The 16,031-nt window shown below is 38.9% G+C and overlaps 1 protein-coding gene across 1 annotated transcript in view; it reads right to left on the bottom strand.

The window, feature by feature from the left end:
* Positions 1-12,855: 12,855 nt before the first annotated feature.
* PELI2 (pellino E3 ubiquitin protein ligase family member 2) overlaps positions 12,856-16,031 on the bottom strand; it is a 201,569-nt gene continuing 198,393 nt past the window's right edge. Inside the window, exon 6 of the mRNA XM_081227684.1 lies at positions 12,856-14,246. Within this exon, the coding sequence (XP_081083810.1) occupies positions 13,680-14,246 (567 nt within the window). The 3' untranslated portion in view covers positions 12,856-13,679. The remainder of the gene's footprint in view (positions 14,247-16,031) is intronic.

Genomic DNA, 16,031 nt, shown 5'->3' with positions numbered 1-16,031 from the left:
TTAGGCAGCCTGTCTGCTGATGGGTGGGTCTCTGTCCCTGCTCAGTTTGTTGTTTGGCCTGAGGCATCCCAGCACTGCAGTCTAGAGGCTGTTGGGTGGGACCTGGTCTTGGTGCCAGAATGTCAGCCTCCAGGACAGACCATGTAGATGAATGCTCAATGATGTATCCGCCACCAATGTCTGTGTCCCCGGAGTGGGCGACACCTGCTCTTCACCTCCCTAGGAGATGCTCCAAGACCAGCAGGTAGGTCTGGCCCAGCTGCCTATCAAATTACTGCTTTTGTCCTTGGTCAGTGTGCATGAGATTTTGTGTGCTCCCTTTAAGAGTGAAGCCTCTATTTCCCCTCATCCTGTGACTTCCTGCAATCAAGCCCCGCTGGCCTTCAAAGCCAAATGCTCTGCCGGGCTGGGCCCCTGGGGTAGGGCACCTGACGTGGGGCTCAGAACTCTCGCTCCTGTGGGAAAACCTCTGTAATGAAACTGTTTTCCAGTTTGTGGTTTACCCACCCTGGGGGGTATGGGATTTGATGATATCACAAGTCTGCCTCTCCTACCAGTCTCATTATGGTCCTGTCCTTATGTGTTTAGTTGTAGAGGATCTTTTCTGGTAGGTTTCAGTCTTTTTCAGTGATGGTGGTTGTGCAGATTGTTATTTTGGTGTGCTCATGAGAGGAGGTGAGCTTAGGGTCCTCCACTCTGCCATCTTGGCCACTCCCAATCATGCAATTTTTATCCTTTATTCTTATGATGTGATATATCATATTAATTGAACTTCATGTATTGAATCATCCTTACAACTCAGGGAAAAATCCCACTTGGTTATGGTGTAAGATCCTTTTAATGTGCTGTTGGATTAACTTTGCTAGTATTTTGTTGAGGATTTTTGCTTCTATATTCACCAGAGATATAGGCCTATAGTTTTCATTTCTTATAAAGTATTCATCTAGCTTTATTATTAGGGTAATGCTGACCTCATAAGATGAATTTGGAAGGGTTCCCCCCTTTCCAATTTTTGGGAGGAGTTTGAGATGATTGGCACTAATTCTTCTTCACATGTTTGGTAGAATTTACCAGGGAAGCCGTCTGATCCTGGGCTTTCTTTGGGAGATTTTCTATTACTGAGTCAGTCTCCGTAGTAGTTATGGGTCTGTTTAGGCTTTCTGTTTCTTCATGATTTAGTTTTGCTAGGTCCTATATTATTAGGAATTTATTCATTTCTTCTAGGTTATCCAGTTTGCTGGTGGATAATTGTTCATAGTAGTCTCTTGTAATCATTTTTATTTCTGTGTCATCAGTTATAATGTCTCTTCTTTCATTTCTGATTTTATTTGGATTTTATTTCTTTCTTAGTCTAGCTTAAGAGTTTGTAAATTTTTTCGTCTTTTCAAAAAACCAACTCGTTTGTTTCCTATTTTTAAAACTTTTCTGTTTTATTTCTGCTCTTTAATTCCTTCCTTCTAATTTTGAGCTCAATTTGTTCTCTTTCTAACTCTTCGAGGTGTAAAATTACATTGTTTGAGATCTCTCTTTTTCTTAATGTATGCACTTAATATTATGAATTTCTTAGTGTATGAATTTTGATATGTTGTAATTTCATTTTTATTTGCCCTGAGGTATTGTCTAATTTCCTTTTTAATTTCCCCTTTGACCCAGTGGTTGCTCAAGAGTGTGCTGTTGAAGTTCTACATTTTTTTGGTGAAATTTCCAGTTCCCCTTATGTTGTTATTTCCTAGTTTTATTCCATTATGGCAGGAAAAGATACTTAGCATAATATCAGTCTCCTAAATTTCTTGAGACTTGTTTTGTGACATGACATATGATCAATTTTTAATCTAATTTCATCATCTCCCATGGGAAAAATAGGCAGAGAGATGAAGACACTTGCCTGAGCTCACACAATTAATTAGAGGTCACACAATTACCAGAAAGTAACACCTAACTCAGTGCTCTTCCCACTGACCACATTGGCTTTGTTTTTAAATTTCAGTCATGTTGATTCAGATTCAATTCATCATTGAAACCTTCATTTTCTAAAGCAGATTTCATCCTAAAGATTTAGAAATATAAGCAGACTATCATAAAAAAAATCTAACTACAATCAATTGGTTCAGATAAATAAGGAATTCTCATTCAGTGGAAATGTTGATGGGCTGCAGGGACTTGAAATTTGGGTAGTTTATTGGATTTGATAGTATAGGTTGTAGTGTTTTAAATGAATTTTTACTCTTACTCTACAAGAAACTAACAGGAGAACCAATCAAAGATCCTAATGCAACACAGGGTGGTAATCCAGCTTGCTGTCCATCAAATCCATGAGGTTCAATGTTCCAAGTGAATAAACTAATTCTAATAAACATAATGGGACTTTGAGACTATCAAAAATAAATGCATTTAATATTAAGAAACATCTACCAACTGAAAGAGTGGTGCATAATTGTCAATAGTCATATTCTGAAATATATAGTCACAAGTATATTTGCTATTCTTTTCATAAAATATCATTACATGGTCACCAGCATAAAATCTATTAAAATGTTTTAAGTCAGAGCTGTGCATAAGCAAAAACAGTGTATTTATTTAAAGATTAGGGTTTAGAACTACATGAATAACAATGGCCAATATTGGGCTTATGCTCGTTTGTTTCATTTAAAATAAGTAATCTTGGGAATGTGGGGCAATAGGTCCATAATGGCTAAAGCCTAACAATTAAAGCTCTCCTCAAGAATTTAAAATATACTATATGAGAAAAAAAGGGGCTCTGTTGTCAAATAAATATGGGAGGTACTAGATTATTTCTCAAGGTTATGAGGTTATAAGGCCTTCTTTTGCAGAACATTTTCTGAGACTTAAATTCTAAAGATGACACATTGGGAAGTATCTTATATTACCAAACTCAGGTTTGGATGCTCACTGCTGGAAAGCCAGTACTTGAGAAACAAGTGTTGGTTGGAAAGGAAAGGTTGCTTTATTCAGGAGGTTGGCAACCTGGGGAGAAGGTGGACTTGTGTCCAAAAACCAGCTCCAAAGATTCTGTTTGGCCTTGAAAGTCTTAAAAGGAGAAAAGGGAAGTTAATTGCCATTAACCGTTTGGGGAGGGGATCAGAGTCTTTGTTATCTTCCACTGTGTGCAGACTTTCTTCTGATTGGTTGGTGGTGAGGTAACTGGGTGGTGTTCAAGGAATCTTGTGCTCAGCCTGAAGTTATCACCCTCCACCAGGGTGGGGGGCCTTAGTTCCTACAGAAGAACTCAAAGATGTTGTTGTGTGTAGCTTTTGAGGAGGAACTAGGACATTGCCCCATTGCTGCACTATTGTTCCTTTTTTAAAAAAATTTTTTTATTTACGACTTCCCTGGCAGTCCAGTTGTTAAGACTGTGCTTCCAATGCAGGGGGTGTGGGTTTGATCCCTGGTTGGGGAACTAAGATCCCACATGCCTGCCACGGGGCGTGGCCAAAAATTTTATTTTATTTTATTTTATTGAAGTATAGTTGATTTACAATGTTGTGTTAATTTCTGCTGTACAGCAAAGTGATTCAGTTATACATATATATATTATATAAATTCTGTTTCATATTCTTTTCCATTATGGTTTATCACAGGATATTGAATATAGTTCCCTGAGCCATACAGTAGGACCTTGTTGTTTATCCATTCTATCTGCAATAGTTTGCATCTGCTAATTGCAAACTCCCAATCCATCCCTTCCCCACCACCCTCCCACTTGGCAACCACAAGTCTGTTCTCTGTGAATCTGTTTTTGTTTCATAGATAAGTTCATTTGTGTCATTTTAGATTCCACATATAAGTGATATCATATGGTATTTGTCTTTCTCTTTCTGACTTACTTCACTTACTATGATAATCTCTAGTTGCATCCATGTATTATTGTTTCTTGATTGTCACTCCTTTGATTCTGCATTCTCTCACTTCCCTGATTAGCAACTGTTTGAATCTGCCTTTTGGAACTCAGGGAAGGTCAAGGAGGCTGAATGAAGCCTATTTCCTACAAAAAAGAAAGAGAGGACATGGGAAGTATTTGTACCTGGGAGGGCCCCACAGGGTCCTGCTCAGTTTCACTTGCAAGGGAACATTATAAACCACTACTGTTTATTGAGCAATTATGTACCATAGTTCCTATGTTACCTTCACATCTCTAAGGAATTGAAGCATTATTACCACTCTGTTTTGTGGGTTTTTTTTTTTTTTTTTTTTTTTTGCAGTACACGGGCCTCTCACTGTTGTGGCCTCTCCCGTTGCAGAGCACAGGCTCTGGACCCGCAGACTCAGTGGCCATGGCTCACGGGCCCAGCCGCTCTGCGGCATGTGGGATCTTCCCGGACTGGGGCACAAACCCACATCCCCTGCGCTGGCAGGCAGGCTCTCAACCACTGTGCCACCAGGGAAGCCCACCACTCTGTTTTAAAGATAAGGAAATACTTGCCCATCCATTTAACCCAATGGATCTAAATAGCAGAACATTTCCAGAATGTATGCAGAAATCAAACCCTGGGATTAAAAAATGTTCCCTTCCAAGTTTTCTCAGAAATATATAACTAGATAATAGGAACCCCAAATCTGTGAACTGGGCTGTGATGATACCCAGTTTACTGATCCATAGCAAGTTTCCATCATGTTAAATAACAATTTTGAGAACTCAGCAAGTTCCCAGAATTATGTATAAATCTCATCTTTAACCCTGAACTCCCTCAAACTAATCTGAGAATTTTTGGAGATTTTTTTCCCTGTAAGGTGGAAATGGTTAAAGGTATGTACTAAAGAAATCAATACTAAAGGATAGGGAATGGAAGTTTAGAAAAGATGCAGTGGAGTTGAGTCAGGTCTAGTCACATAAGAGAAGATGGGAGCTAGAATCACAGGGCAGGAAGAACACTTGACTGGCTAGGCCATCCATTCCCATCTCCATTGTGGGGCCATATACCTCAAGTTCCAAGGGAACTATGTTGGGAGAACCAAAACCAATGAGCACAATGTGGAATTAGTTACTTGTACCACAGAGGCATACAATCAATACAATCATTTAGTTGAAGGATTTCTCAAAGCATGGAACATGGATCACCTGCAGAGTCATCTAGGTTGTCCATCAAGTGTAAATTCCTGGAGAGACCTAGAACTAGAACATCAGCCTCTGTTGATGTGACTAAGGAATCTGCATTATAAGCAAACACCTCAGGGCACTCTGATGTTAGCTCAAGTTTGAACCTGGAATTAGGCAAAAATGTCCATTATACCTCTTTAATAAGAATAGCCTTGATATTCAACTAGAGCCTGTTTAGAAGATACAAGAAGGAAGCAATGCTTAAGAATAGTCCCTTTGGGCATTCTAACACATGTCCACAATTGGCAATGGGCATTCAAGGGGCCACAACAGGTTGAACATAATTTTCTTAGGCTTACAGCTTTGGCAGCCATAACCACTGTGGTCTCATTTGGCCACCCTTGGGCACATTTTGTGTCTCTGGGAGAGAGAACTTGCTTCTGCAGCTGTTTACTGAGAAACCCACTACAGATATATAAGTCATCATTTTTCCCTCTGTTCCCAAAGCCACATTTCCTAATTTACATTAAAAAGTCCTTGTAATTAAATAACTAAAAGTAAGACCTGAATGAAATTGAAGTCATGGTTAAAAATTCATTTAAGTTTAGAAAAGATAAACCTCCAAATGTTAAGTGTTTCTCTCTGGGTGGTGGGATTATGAATTTCATACTTACCAGGTTTTAATTTTTTTTACAACGGACTTCTACCGGCTTTTATTTTGGTTATAAAAGTTTTTGTTTTCAAAAATACTTTTTAAAGAAAGTAGATTTTGAGGTCTTATAATAGCATTCTCTTCTTTAAAATAGCATTCTATTCTTTCAGAAAGTATATTCTATTTTTTCATCCTCATAGCAAAAATAGAGACAATCCTTAAGAATATGATGCTGTCTTGTAATCTTTTTAGTACGCTTATGTGTATGTTCTCTTTATCTAATGACAAGGGGAAGTGTGATTGAAAGAAATGACCTATGTTGTAAGACTCTGGAAAACGTCTCAAGGAAGGCAAAAATTTGAGGATCCTGATTTTTATCCCAGTGACTAAGAAAATGTATAGTACTGTATTTTTCAATTCATTTTAGTGAGGTATAGTTGACTTACAGTGTTGTGTTAATTACTGCTGTACAGCAAAGTGATTCAGATATATATATATATATATATATATATATGTATATACATAAACACACATTCTTTTTCATATTCTTTTCCATTATGGTTTATCACAGGATATTGAATATAGTTCCCTGTGCTATACAGTAGGACCTTCTTGTTTATCCATTCTATATATAATAGTTTGCATCTGCTAATCTCAAACTCCCAATCCATCCCTTCCCCATCCCTTCCCCCATGACAACCACAAGTCTGTTCTCTATGTCTGTGAGTCTGTTTTGTTTCGTAGATAAGTTCATTTGTGTCATATTTTAGATTCTACATATGAGTGATATCATATATTTGTCTTTCTCTTTCTAACTTACTTCACTTAGTATGATAATCTCTAGGTCCATCCATGTTGCTGCAAATGGCGTTCTTGTTTTTAAATATGGCTGAGCCGTGTTCCATTGTATATATGTACTATATCTTCTTTATCCATTCATCTGTCAATGGACATTTAGGTTGTTTCCATGTCTTGGCTATTGTGAATAGTGCTGCTAGGAACATAGGGGTGCATGTATCTTTTTGAATTAGAGTTTGGTCTGGGTATACGCCCAAGAGTGGGATTGCTGGGTCATATGGCAACTCTATTTTTAGTTTTCTTGAGGAACCTCTATACTGTTCTCCATAGTGGCTGCACCAATCTACGTTCTCACCAACAGTGTAGGAGGGTTCCCTTTTCTCTACACCCTCTCCAGCATTTATTTGTAGATTTAAAAATTATGGCCATTTTGACCCGTGTGAGGTGGTATTTCATCATAGTTTTCATTTGTAGTTCTCTGATAATTAGTGATGTTGAACATCTTTTCATGTGCCTGTTGGCTATCTGTATATCTTCTTTGGAGAAATGTCTATTTAGGTCTTCTGTGCATTTTTCAGTTAGGTTGTTTTTGTTGTTGAATTGTATGAGCTGTTTGTATATTTTGGAAATTAATCCCTTTTCAGTCGCATCATTTGTAAATATTTTCTCCTAGTCTGTTGGTTGTCTTTATGTTTTGTTTAGTTTCCTTTGCTGTATGGTACTGTAGTTCAATTCTAGGAATCACATTTTTCATAATCTAACATCTCTGAATTTAGTATGTAACTTTTAAAAATTAGTTTTGACATATAATTCACATACCATAAAAGTCACCCCTTCAAAGTATAAAACTCAGTTGCTTTTAGCACATTCAGAGTTGTGCAACCATTACTACTGTTACCACAGGTTCGTGTGCCCAATGCACAGTGAGCCCAAACAAACCGAAGCATTGGAGTTTGGAGCAGAGAAAGGTTTATTGCAGGGCCAAGCAAGAACGGTGGCTCATGCTCAGAAAAACCTGAATTCCCTGATGCTTTTCAGGGACATGTTTTTATAGGCAAAATTTGGGATGAGGGCTGCAGGGTGTGTGACTTTCTTCTGATTGGTTGGTGGTGAGGTAACAGGGTGGTGCTCCAGGAACCTTGCCTCAGCCTGAAGTTACCATCCTCCATCTGGCTGGGGCCTTAGTTCCTGCAGAAGTCAAAGATATATTGTTATTTATATTTCTTGAGGAGGAACCAGGATCCTGCCCTGTTGCTACTACACTTTTGTTTCTTGACTGCTTCTCCTTTGTTTCTGCATTCTCTCCCTTTCCTGATTTGCAGCTGTTTGAATCTCCCCTTTGGAACTCAGGGCAGGCTGAATGAAGCCTATTTGCTACAAACTAGAAGCTCAGTTTCACAACCCTCTTTGGTATATAGCTGGGAGTGAAAATGCTGGCTCATGTGGTAACTGTATATTTTACATTTTGAGTTGTAAACTGCTGCTCCAAAGTGGTTGCACCATTTTACAGTTCTACCAACAGTGTATGAGGGTTCCAGTTTTTCAACACATTCTCCACACTTGTTACTGTCTTTTTGATTTTAGCTATCACAGTGGGTATAAAGTGGTATTCTGTGGTTTTTAACTTGCATTTCTCTGATGCCTAATGATGTTGGGAATCTTTATGTGCTTATCGGTCATGTGTATCTTCTTTGGAAAAGTATTCAAATCTTTTGATCATTTTTTAACTGGGTTATCTGTCCTTTTCTTGATGAGTTATGAGTTCTCCATGTATTCTGGATACAATTGCCTTATTAGTTATATGATCTCCAAACATCTTCTCCCATTGTATGGGTTGTCTTTTTACTTTTTTCTTTTTACTTTTTTTTTTTTTTCTTTTTGCGGTATGCGGGCCTCTCACTCTTGTGGCCTCTCCCGTTGCGGAGCACAGGCTCCGGATGCGCAGGCCCAGCGGCCATGGCTCACGGGCCCAGCCGCTCCGCGGCATATGGGATCCTCCCAGACCGGGGCACGAACCCGTATCCCCTGCATCGGCAGGCGGACTCTCAACCACTGCGCCACCAGGGAGGCCCTCTTTTTACTTTTGAGAGTGTCTTTTGATGCACAAAATATTTTAATTTTGAAGTCCAGTTTATCTTCTTTCTTATGTTTGTGTTTTTTGGTGTTTAAGAAATCACTGACTAATCCAAGGTCACAAAGGTTTTACTCTGTTCTATAGTTTTTGCTCTCTGTCCATTTTGAGTTAATTTTTGTATATTGTGTCAGGTAGGGGTCTAACTTCATTCTTTTGCATGTGGATAGCTAGTTATCCCAGCTCCATTTGTTAAATACTCCTTTCCCCATTGAATAGTTCGGGCACCCTTGTAAAACAGAATGCATCCCACAATTGTAACTGGCTATGTTTTTTTATAATAACGCATCTTACAAATCATGGCATCTTAGATTTGTTAAAGTGTTAGAATACTTAATCCTGAAATAAAAGCCTATATAAATGTATATTTTGGGGGGGGATGAAAAATCTATTTCCCTCAACAATACTTAGACTCCTTAAATATCAGTGTGATGAGAAAAAAACTGTCAAATACCTTTTCTTATTAAAGACATACTAGTTTAAGGCTTGGAGGCTTACACATAATGCTTATGTTGTTAAAAGTGAATGAAGATTGTCACAAAGGTAGCAATATGACTATAATGGCCATGCAGAAAATCCATTAATTCTACAAGCCAGGTTAAATTCTCCTAGAAGTGAGATTTATTTGACAGTGATGTAATGTCACAAATATAAACACCAATGGAATTTTTCAGATAAAAAAATTGAGATTTTTCAGAATCTAGGTTTAAATAGGTATTGTGCAGAATATAAAACAATGATCAGCTCAACTGTCTGCAATCAAATTATAAGTTTGAAAAATGCAAAAGTCAAGTCTACTTTTATATCCATTTCCTATCTAATGTCCTGATGAAGACAACGACTCACAAACATACTGAGATCTGTTTAATAGTTTCTGAAGATTTTTCCTGTAAAATGGCTTGTATTTCCACAGATATAACAGTGAAGAAATAAACTTTTCAATTTGACATGAAATATAAAAGAACAGTTTTACAAATATATCCATAAAATTTAACTGCTCATAACACTATACATGGTAAATACGACCAACCTCTTAGCTTCTAGACTATTTAAAACAGAGAAACAATATGTCATCTCAGCTAAAAAGAAACAACTTCCCTTTCATCGAGTTTATTTTTGTTTAGAAACAGTTAAGTAGAACTGGAAAAGTACTTGCTTTTCCCTATCTTCCTCTAGGGATTCTGCATGAGGGTGAAAACTTGAGCGGATATTAGTTTTACTAAGAAGAAATACTGAACCTTCTTCTGTTTTACTGATTCAGTAATGCTTACATTCTTTTAAAAAGATCCTGGAGTTGTCTCATTGGTCTTTGACTGGGTCATAAAGAAATGATAACAGAGCTGTGCTCTCCTTCTAGCATTAAAGGAGGAACTTCATACCCTCAGCCTATGAAGGTTAAACTCTGGGGATGTAAGAGCTACAGACAAAAGAACAGCACTAGATCCAGCTTAAAATCAAGGTTCTGTGGTTTGTCTATTAGAAATTCCACTGTTACAAGGCAGGATTGCATGAAGATAAGTTTTTTAGCCAGCATTGACAATGTTGTGATCATATATCCTTTCATGCAAATCCAAAGAACAGAATGGCTTTAAAAAGAAAAGTTGATCAAAATCATAGAACTGCAGGTAACAATTCTATAATCTATGTGACACTTAAATTAAGAAAGAGAAAACATGCTCCTTTTTAAACTCTCAAAAAGTGCCCAAATAACAATACTGAGCTCCCAAATGACAGGGGTTTGAATTTTTTTTTTTTAATGTAAGCAAAAATAAAGCATTGAAGCTTTATGAAGAAAAGAGTTCTCCTCAACTTTACTAATATAGTAGATGTAATAACTTAAAATAATTTCCCTACTGCTACTGGAAATAAATTCTACTACAATCATGTGTATGCCAGCTCCTGGCATATTTCTGCATCCAGATTCGTTCGTCTCCTTAAAGGAGCCCATCATTTTTCCAATGGCTTTCTCCTTTCTTTAAACCCTAACCCTGAAATTCTATAACCAGTTATGTCACGTGGCTTCCCTGAGGCACAAAGGTACCAAACTCTATAATTAACTATCGAGGAATGATAAATATGCTCTCTATTTATATTAAAAGATTAATTCTTTTGGGCTACAGTTAGGGAAAAAACCCCAGAAAGCTTAATACTTACTCTGCAGTGTGAACTGTAGCCCTTTTTGCAAAAAGCGAAACCAAATAAGGGAAATGTTGTGTTGCAGCATGCATGACCTGGCAGCACCGATTAGTAATAATAAAAAAAAATTCCAGACTAGAAAAATATTCAGAGTTGTATCCCATTCACTCTAAATCTTTTTTTTTTTTTTTTTTTGTAATAAACTGGCGTAAACAACTGGAAAAAAAAAACCTATGGGAATACATCATTGGAGCTCTTCTGGAAACCTAGTCACAAAAGGCATTTCGGTCAGGCTGAGATCAGGATAACTGGTCTGCAATTTCCTATGTGTATACCTGGGGAGTGGAATTTGCCCTTGAATGTGATGTCAAGCAAGACATAAAAACAGACATAACCTCTGAGAAGTTACCTTTTCTGAACTGTATTACTGTACTCTGAGCTAGAGTTCTTTATTCTCACTTTATTTTTTCCAGAGGGGAAAAAAGTCTCATTAACCAAAGTTAGCAGATCTTACTAGCAGTGGCCAAGATGAGCCAGGCTTCCTTCTGCAAACGGGCCACCTTGCTGTGGTTCTCTAGGCAGGGGAGAGGGGACCTCACTTGGAAGTCAGTCAAAGGAAAAGATGTGGTGCTAACAGAGGCGCGGGGGTCACTGTTGCCCCTTCCAAGAGCTTGGAATTTCTACCCAAATTTACTAATAAGTCAAACTTCTCAGGTTGGAAGATAACTATTTTGGGGTATATATTGCATGTGGAACTACCAGACCTTGAACTACTATAGTCCTTGAAATAGAAAGTTATATCAGATGGTAACTTTCTGGAAAAAAAAAAAAAAAAAAAAGCTTCTGATAGGTAAAATCCAGTCTTTCTAGATGCAAGACTATTTATTTACCTTACAAAATGCTTTTTAGGGTTATCAAGACTCCTCAAACCACTTTCAAACCACATCGCAAGAAAAGGGACCGTGTGCTTCCTGTATCATTTTGTGGAGCCTAAAGCGGCACAGACTGAAAAGACATATTCCATCAGTAAAAGCTAATCATGGGAGACTGGCTACATCAAAAGGCATTGGATATATTCTGGGCAGTTTCATTGTTTTCTTTCATTCTCTGTCTGCAGGTCAAGCAAGCTATACAGAATTGAGTAAGCTATCAATGAGAGCACTGTGGTTGGATTTTCACAGCACTTAAAAATCACCAAAACAAAAACACCTCATAAACAATAATCTCCACTGAAAAGTAAAGCTATTTGAAAACTGAGAGGATGAAATTTTTATATATTAAGCCAACTTAAGCAGCAGCAATCAAGACTAATAGATCTTATCACGTTAAGGAAAAGGGCTTTCAAAATGGGTTAGGACACTTGAAAATAGGCAAAATATTTGCTAGTAGGCAAACCATGGAAAAACCAATTCAAACAGGAATGCAGTAGATTAGAACCATATAAATCATATATCTTTACAAAGGTTAAAAAATGCAGCATGAATCTGCAATGGCCAATTTAAGAGGATGTTAATTTAAACATACTTGCTCCATCCATGTGGCAGGAATCTATTTCATCCCAGCCAGCTCTGGTCGCATGTCCTAAAGGATCTTTACATCACGGGAACAGTGATACACTGGTACTGAGCACAGAGAATGAACATCCAAGAATTATTATTCAAAATGAAATGAAACTAACAGAGAGGGCTGGTGGAGCTCATATGAAATTCTGATTTAATTATTCATCAGTAAACACTCATTTGCTCTCTTGAAATCAGTAATTTCAAATGCTCTCTGCAGATGTACCACTTGGTGTTGTGTATATCTAATGATCACATTTAAATTTAGTTTGATTTGCAAACATTTTCAAAACTTATAGGGCTCTGTAAGCGGCAAGGGAAGGTGACAGATGGCAGAAAGGGGGTGAACAAAACTGACTGTATTGTTGTAATATGTTGCTTTTTAAGTTCACGGAATTTTGGCTTTCTTAAGAAAAACTTAGGAAATTCCAACGGGTAGTTTTAAAAAGTAAAATCTTATTTTTAATCACTCTTAAATTATTCAGTAAGCAAGTAAACTTGATATTACATTACCTGGGCCGTGTTTTCTGCTGCAATAACCACTCTCAGTTAATGAATGTTTAAGAGCAGCTACATTTTAATCAACCAAACAGTTCTGGCCATGCAAGATGAGAATCAGGGATAGACCATGTCAGACCAAAAATAACAAAAGGCAGACTAAAAAGTTATGGGAAACTCTTTGTTTGAAATGCCAAGGTATTTGATGAATGTGTGTATAAAGTAATTAAATTCCACTGAAATTAAAAAAAAAACATGACAACATATGAATATTTCCTCCCCTCAAAAGAAAAATCAGAGAAAAGCCCCAGATTTCAAAACAATCACCTGTGCCTAAGGTCTCCTGTCCCCCAACATCATCTTATAGAGCTGCCCCTTTGGTATCTGGTCAGATTCTAACCTGTATCAAGTATTTCCAGATACGGCATGTCTAACACCTATACCACACAGCACCAAAGTTTGCAGTTAAGAGCCAACAACTTTTGAGTAAATTTCTTCTACAGTTTTAAAATGGGGTTTAAAGTCCTGTCCAAATTTAACAAAGAAAACTTGTTTTAAAAACCCCAAGGTTAAAATAAAAGCATGGCATTTTAAATCCAATTGTTAGAAAGATATTATGGTTTAATTAAGCAGACTTCAATGAGGATGCTGCTGTTTTGAGCATGCAACACACCACTGTTATCATCGATGCCTGGCATGTTTCATCACCACGCCCTTCTTTTTTCCCAGCCTCAGGACCCCCGCCCTCCCCTTAATGAACGGTATTATAAAAAGGTAAAATCTAGAGTTAGTGGCAAAATCTTCACAGTAACTTGTTAATAAAGTCGTCGTCGATGGCTGTAAAGGGCATCAGTCAACTGGACCTTGGAAAATCAATTTGATGCAGTTCTGTTCCCCAAGCAGCTGCGTGGCACAGAAAGGGCAGGCGGCATGAAATGCGTGAGTCCCGTGAGGCAGCGGAATCTGAGACCAATATTTCGCAGACTTCTCTGAGCACACATGTCCACAAGGGGTGAAAGCATGAGTGGGTGGTCCTGCGTCTACATAAAAGCCCGCCTCGCAGCCGAGCCAGAGTGGCACGTAGGGGCCCACAGTCCTGCACATGGGACACTCCCTCTCGTTTGCCTCCGTGTCGCTCCGATGGCCCCAGTTGTGGTAGCCGTGCACGTGGCCACAGCTGAGGTACGCCCAGGGCTGCTTCTCCTCCACCACCTCTTTCCTGTTGATGCTGGGGAAGGCCAAGGTGTTGAGCCCCACGGGACACTGTGGCCGGGCAGCGTTGATCTCCTGCCGCAGGGCTTCAATGTGCTTCTGCGTTGGCGTGTGAAAGAGGCCATCTGCTGTCCTCCAGAGCAGGGTGGCCCCGCACAGGTCGATGAGGGAGCCGTCCTGCAGGACGTTGGTCTCGTTTTCCACCTACAAGTTTGACAGACATGCCTTTTAAAAGCAAAATTTGAGAAACCATGCTAACGTTTTTGTCCTCTTAAAGATCATCTCTGTAGTCAACACAGGGGTCAGTTTATCCCATGGCCTCCCTGCAAAACAGGACTAGGCGGGTAACTCACCCTCCCTGAGCTTCCCTTTCCTCATCTGAACACTGGATGTAAATCATGTATGTGAAACACACAAAGCCCTAAGCGCGGATACATTTACTTTACGTGTTCAATTAACGTAGTGGTTATTTTAACAAACGTCACAAATCTCCTTAGATTGTTAGTTTTCCTCCTCAAGTCAACAACACAACTCCTCCTTGGTCTCATAAGGGACAGGAGATGTCCAGCCAGTCCATCTGGTGACAACTCATGCTCATGTCGACCAGAGCCAATCCAGAAGACCCCTAGGGGGGCCCTGCAGTAAATACTATAGTGGTGCCAACAACTCCTGGTGACCTTCTGGCTTCACACAATCTATCATCTATCCTGCATTCCTAAGGTCTGGAGCAGAAGCGCTCACTGTGAGCTTTGGAACATCATTTAATCCCAGTGTACCCTTCCCCCTCCCCGTGTCCTCAAGTCCGCTCTCTACATCTGCGTCTTTATTTCTGTCCTGCCCCTAGAGACTGGCTGTGCTACGTACCAAGTGCTCACAAGACTGATTAACAGCTGACGAGCAGCACGGTTAGACATGATCCGCAGGAGCCTGACCCCCGTCTCCGTGGGCCACCTGTGCTCTATGGATGCACTCAGGGGCACTGCCCTCTGGCACGTGCCATGAGTGACCTCTGCCTAGAGTTCTCTATCCTGGCTCACCCCACCCCTAGCCCACCCCTGGGCCTGGCGAACTCCCACTCATCACTCAGGGTTCACCTGGATGGCACTTTGCCTGGAAGTTGTCCTTTAATGACAACAGCGGTCCTTCCCCAAAACAGTATCCAATACTGGTAGTTAGAAAAAGCTAAAATCCCAACAAAATGATGAATCTCAATACTTTACAGGAAAAACACGGTGACTACTTTTTGAATAGCCTTTAAGTCGCTGAAGCTCTCTCCTCGCCCCACTCCCACCCTGAACACCTCCTAGTCTCCTCCCTTCTCGCTGGGTGTCAGGAGCCTCCCCCTTCTCTTCCCGACCAGAGGTAATTCTCAGAGGAGGTCTCATCTCTGCATAAACTTTGTAAGAAGAAGAACACTGCTGTGGTAATAAGCTGGAGTTTAGGCTACGTTTTTCTTTGTTTTCTTTATGATTTTTATTCATTGCTTTTTCTTTATAAATATATTTTATTAAAATATACACAGATGCTCTTTCTATCTTATTCATGACTTCTAGATTGATTATATCATGGTCGGAGAATATAGTTCATATGATTTCAATCTTCTGAAATTTATTTTTGAATTTTTATTTTCTATTGGAGTATAGTTGATTAACAATGTTGTGTTAGTTTCAGGTGTATGGCAGAGTGATTCAGTTGTACATATATATGTATATATTCTTTTTCAAACTCTTTTCCCATTTAGGTTATTACAGAATATTGAGCAGAGTTCCCTATGCTATTCAGTAGGTCCTTGTTGGTTATCTATTTTAAATATAATAGTGTGTATATGTCAATCCCAGACTCCCAATTTTTCCCTCTCTCTCACCTTTCCCCTTTGGTGACCATAAGTTTGTTTTCTAAGTCTATGAGTCTGTTTCTGTTTTGGAAATATGTTCATTTGTATTATTATTTTTTTAGGTTCTTCACATAAGTGATATCATATGATATTTG

This window comes from Mesoplodon bidens, assembly GCF_964165515.1.
Source record: "Mesoplodon bidens genome assembly, chromosome: 3".
In the NCBI taxonomy this organism is placed as follows: domain Eukaryota; kingdom Metazoa; phylum Chordata; class Mammalia; order Artiodactyla; family Ziphiidae; genus Mesoplodon; species Mesoplodon bidens.
This window is presented reverse-complemented; position numbering and strand designations above follow the sequence as displayed.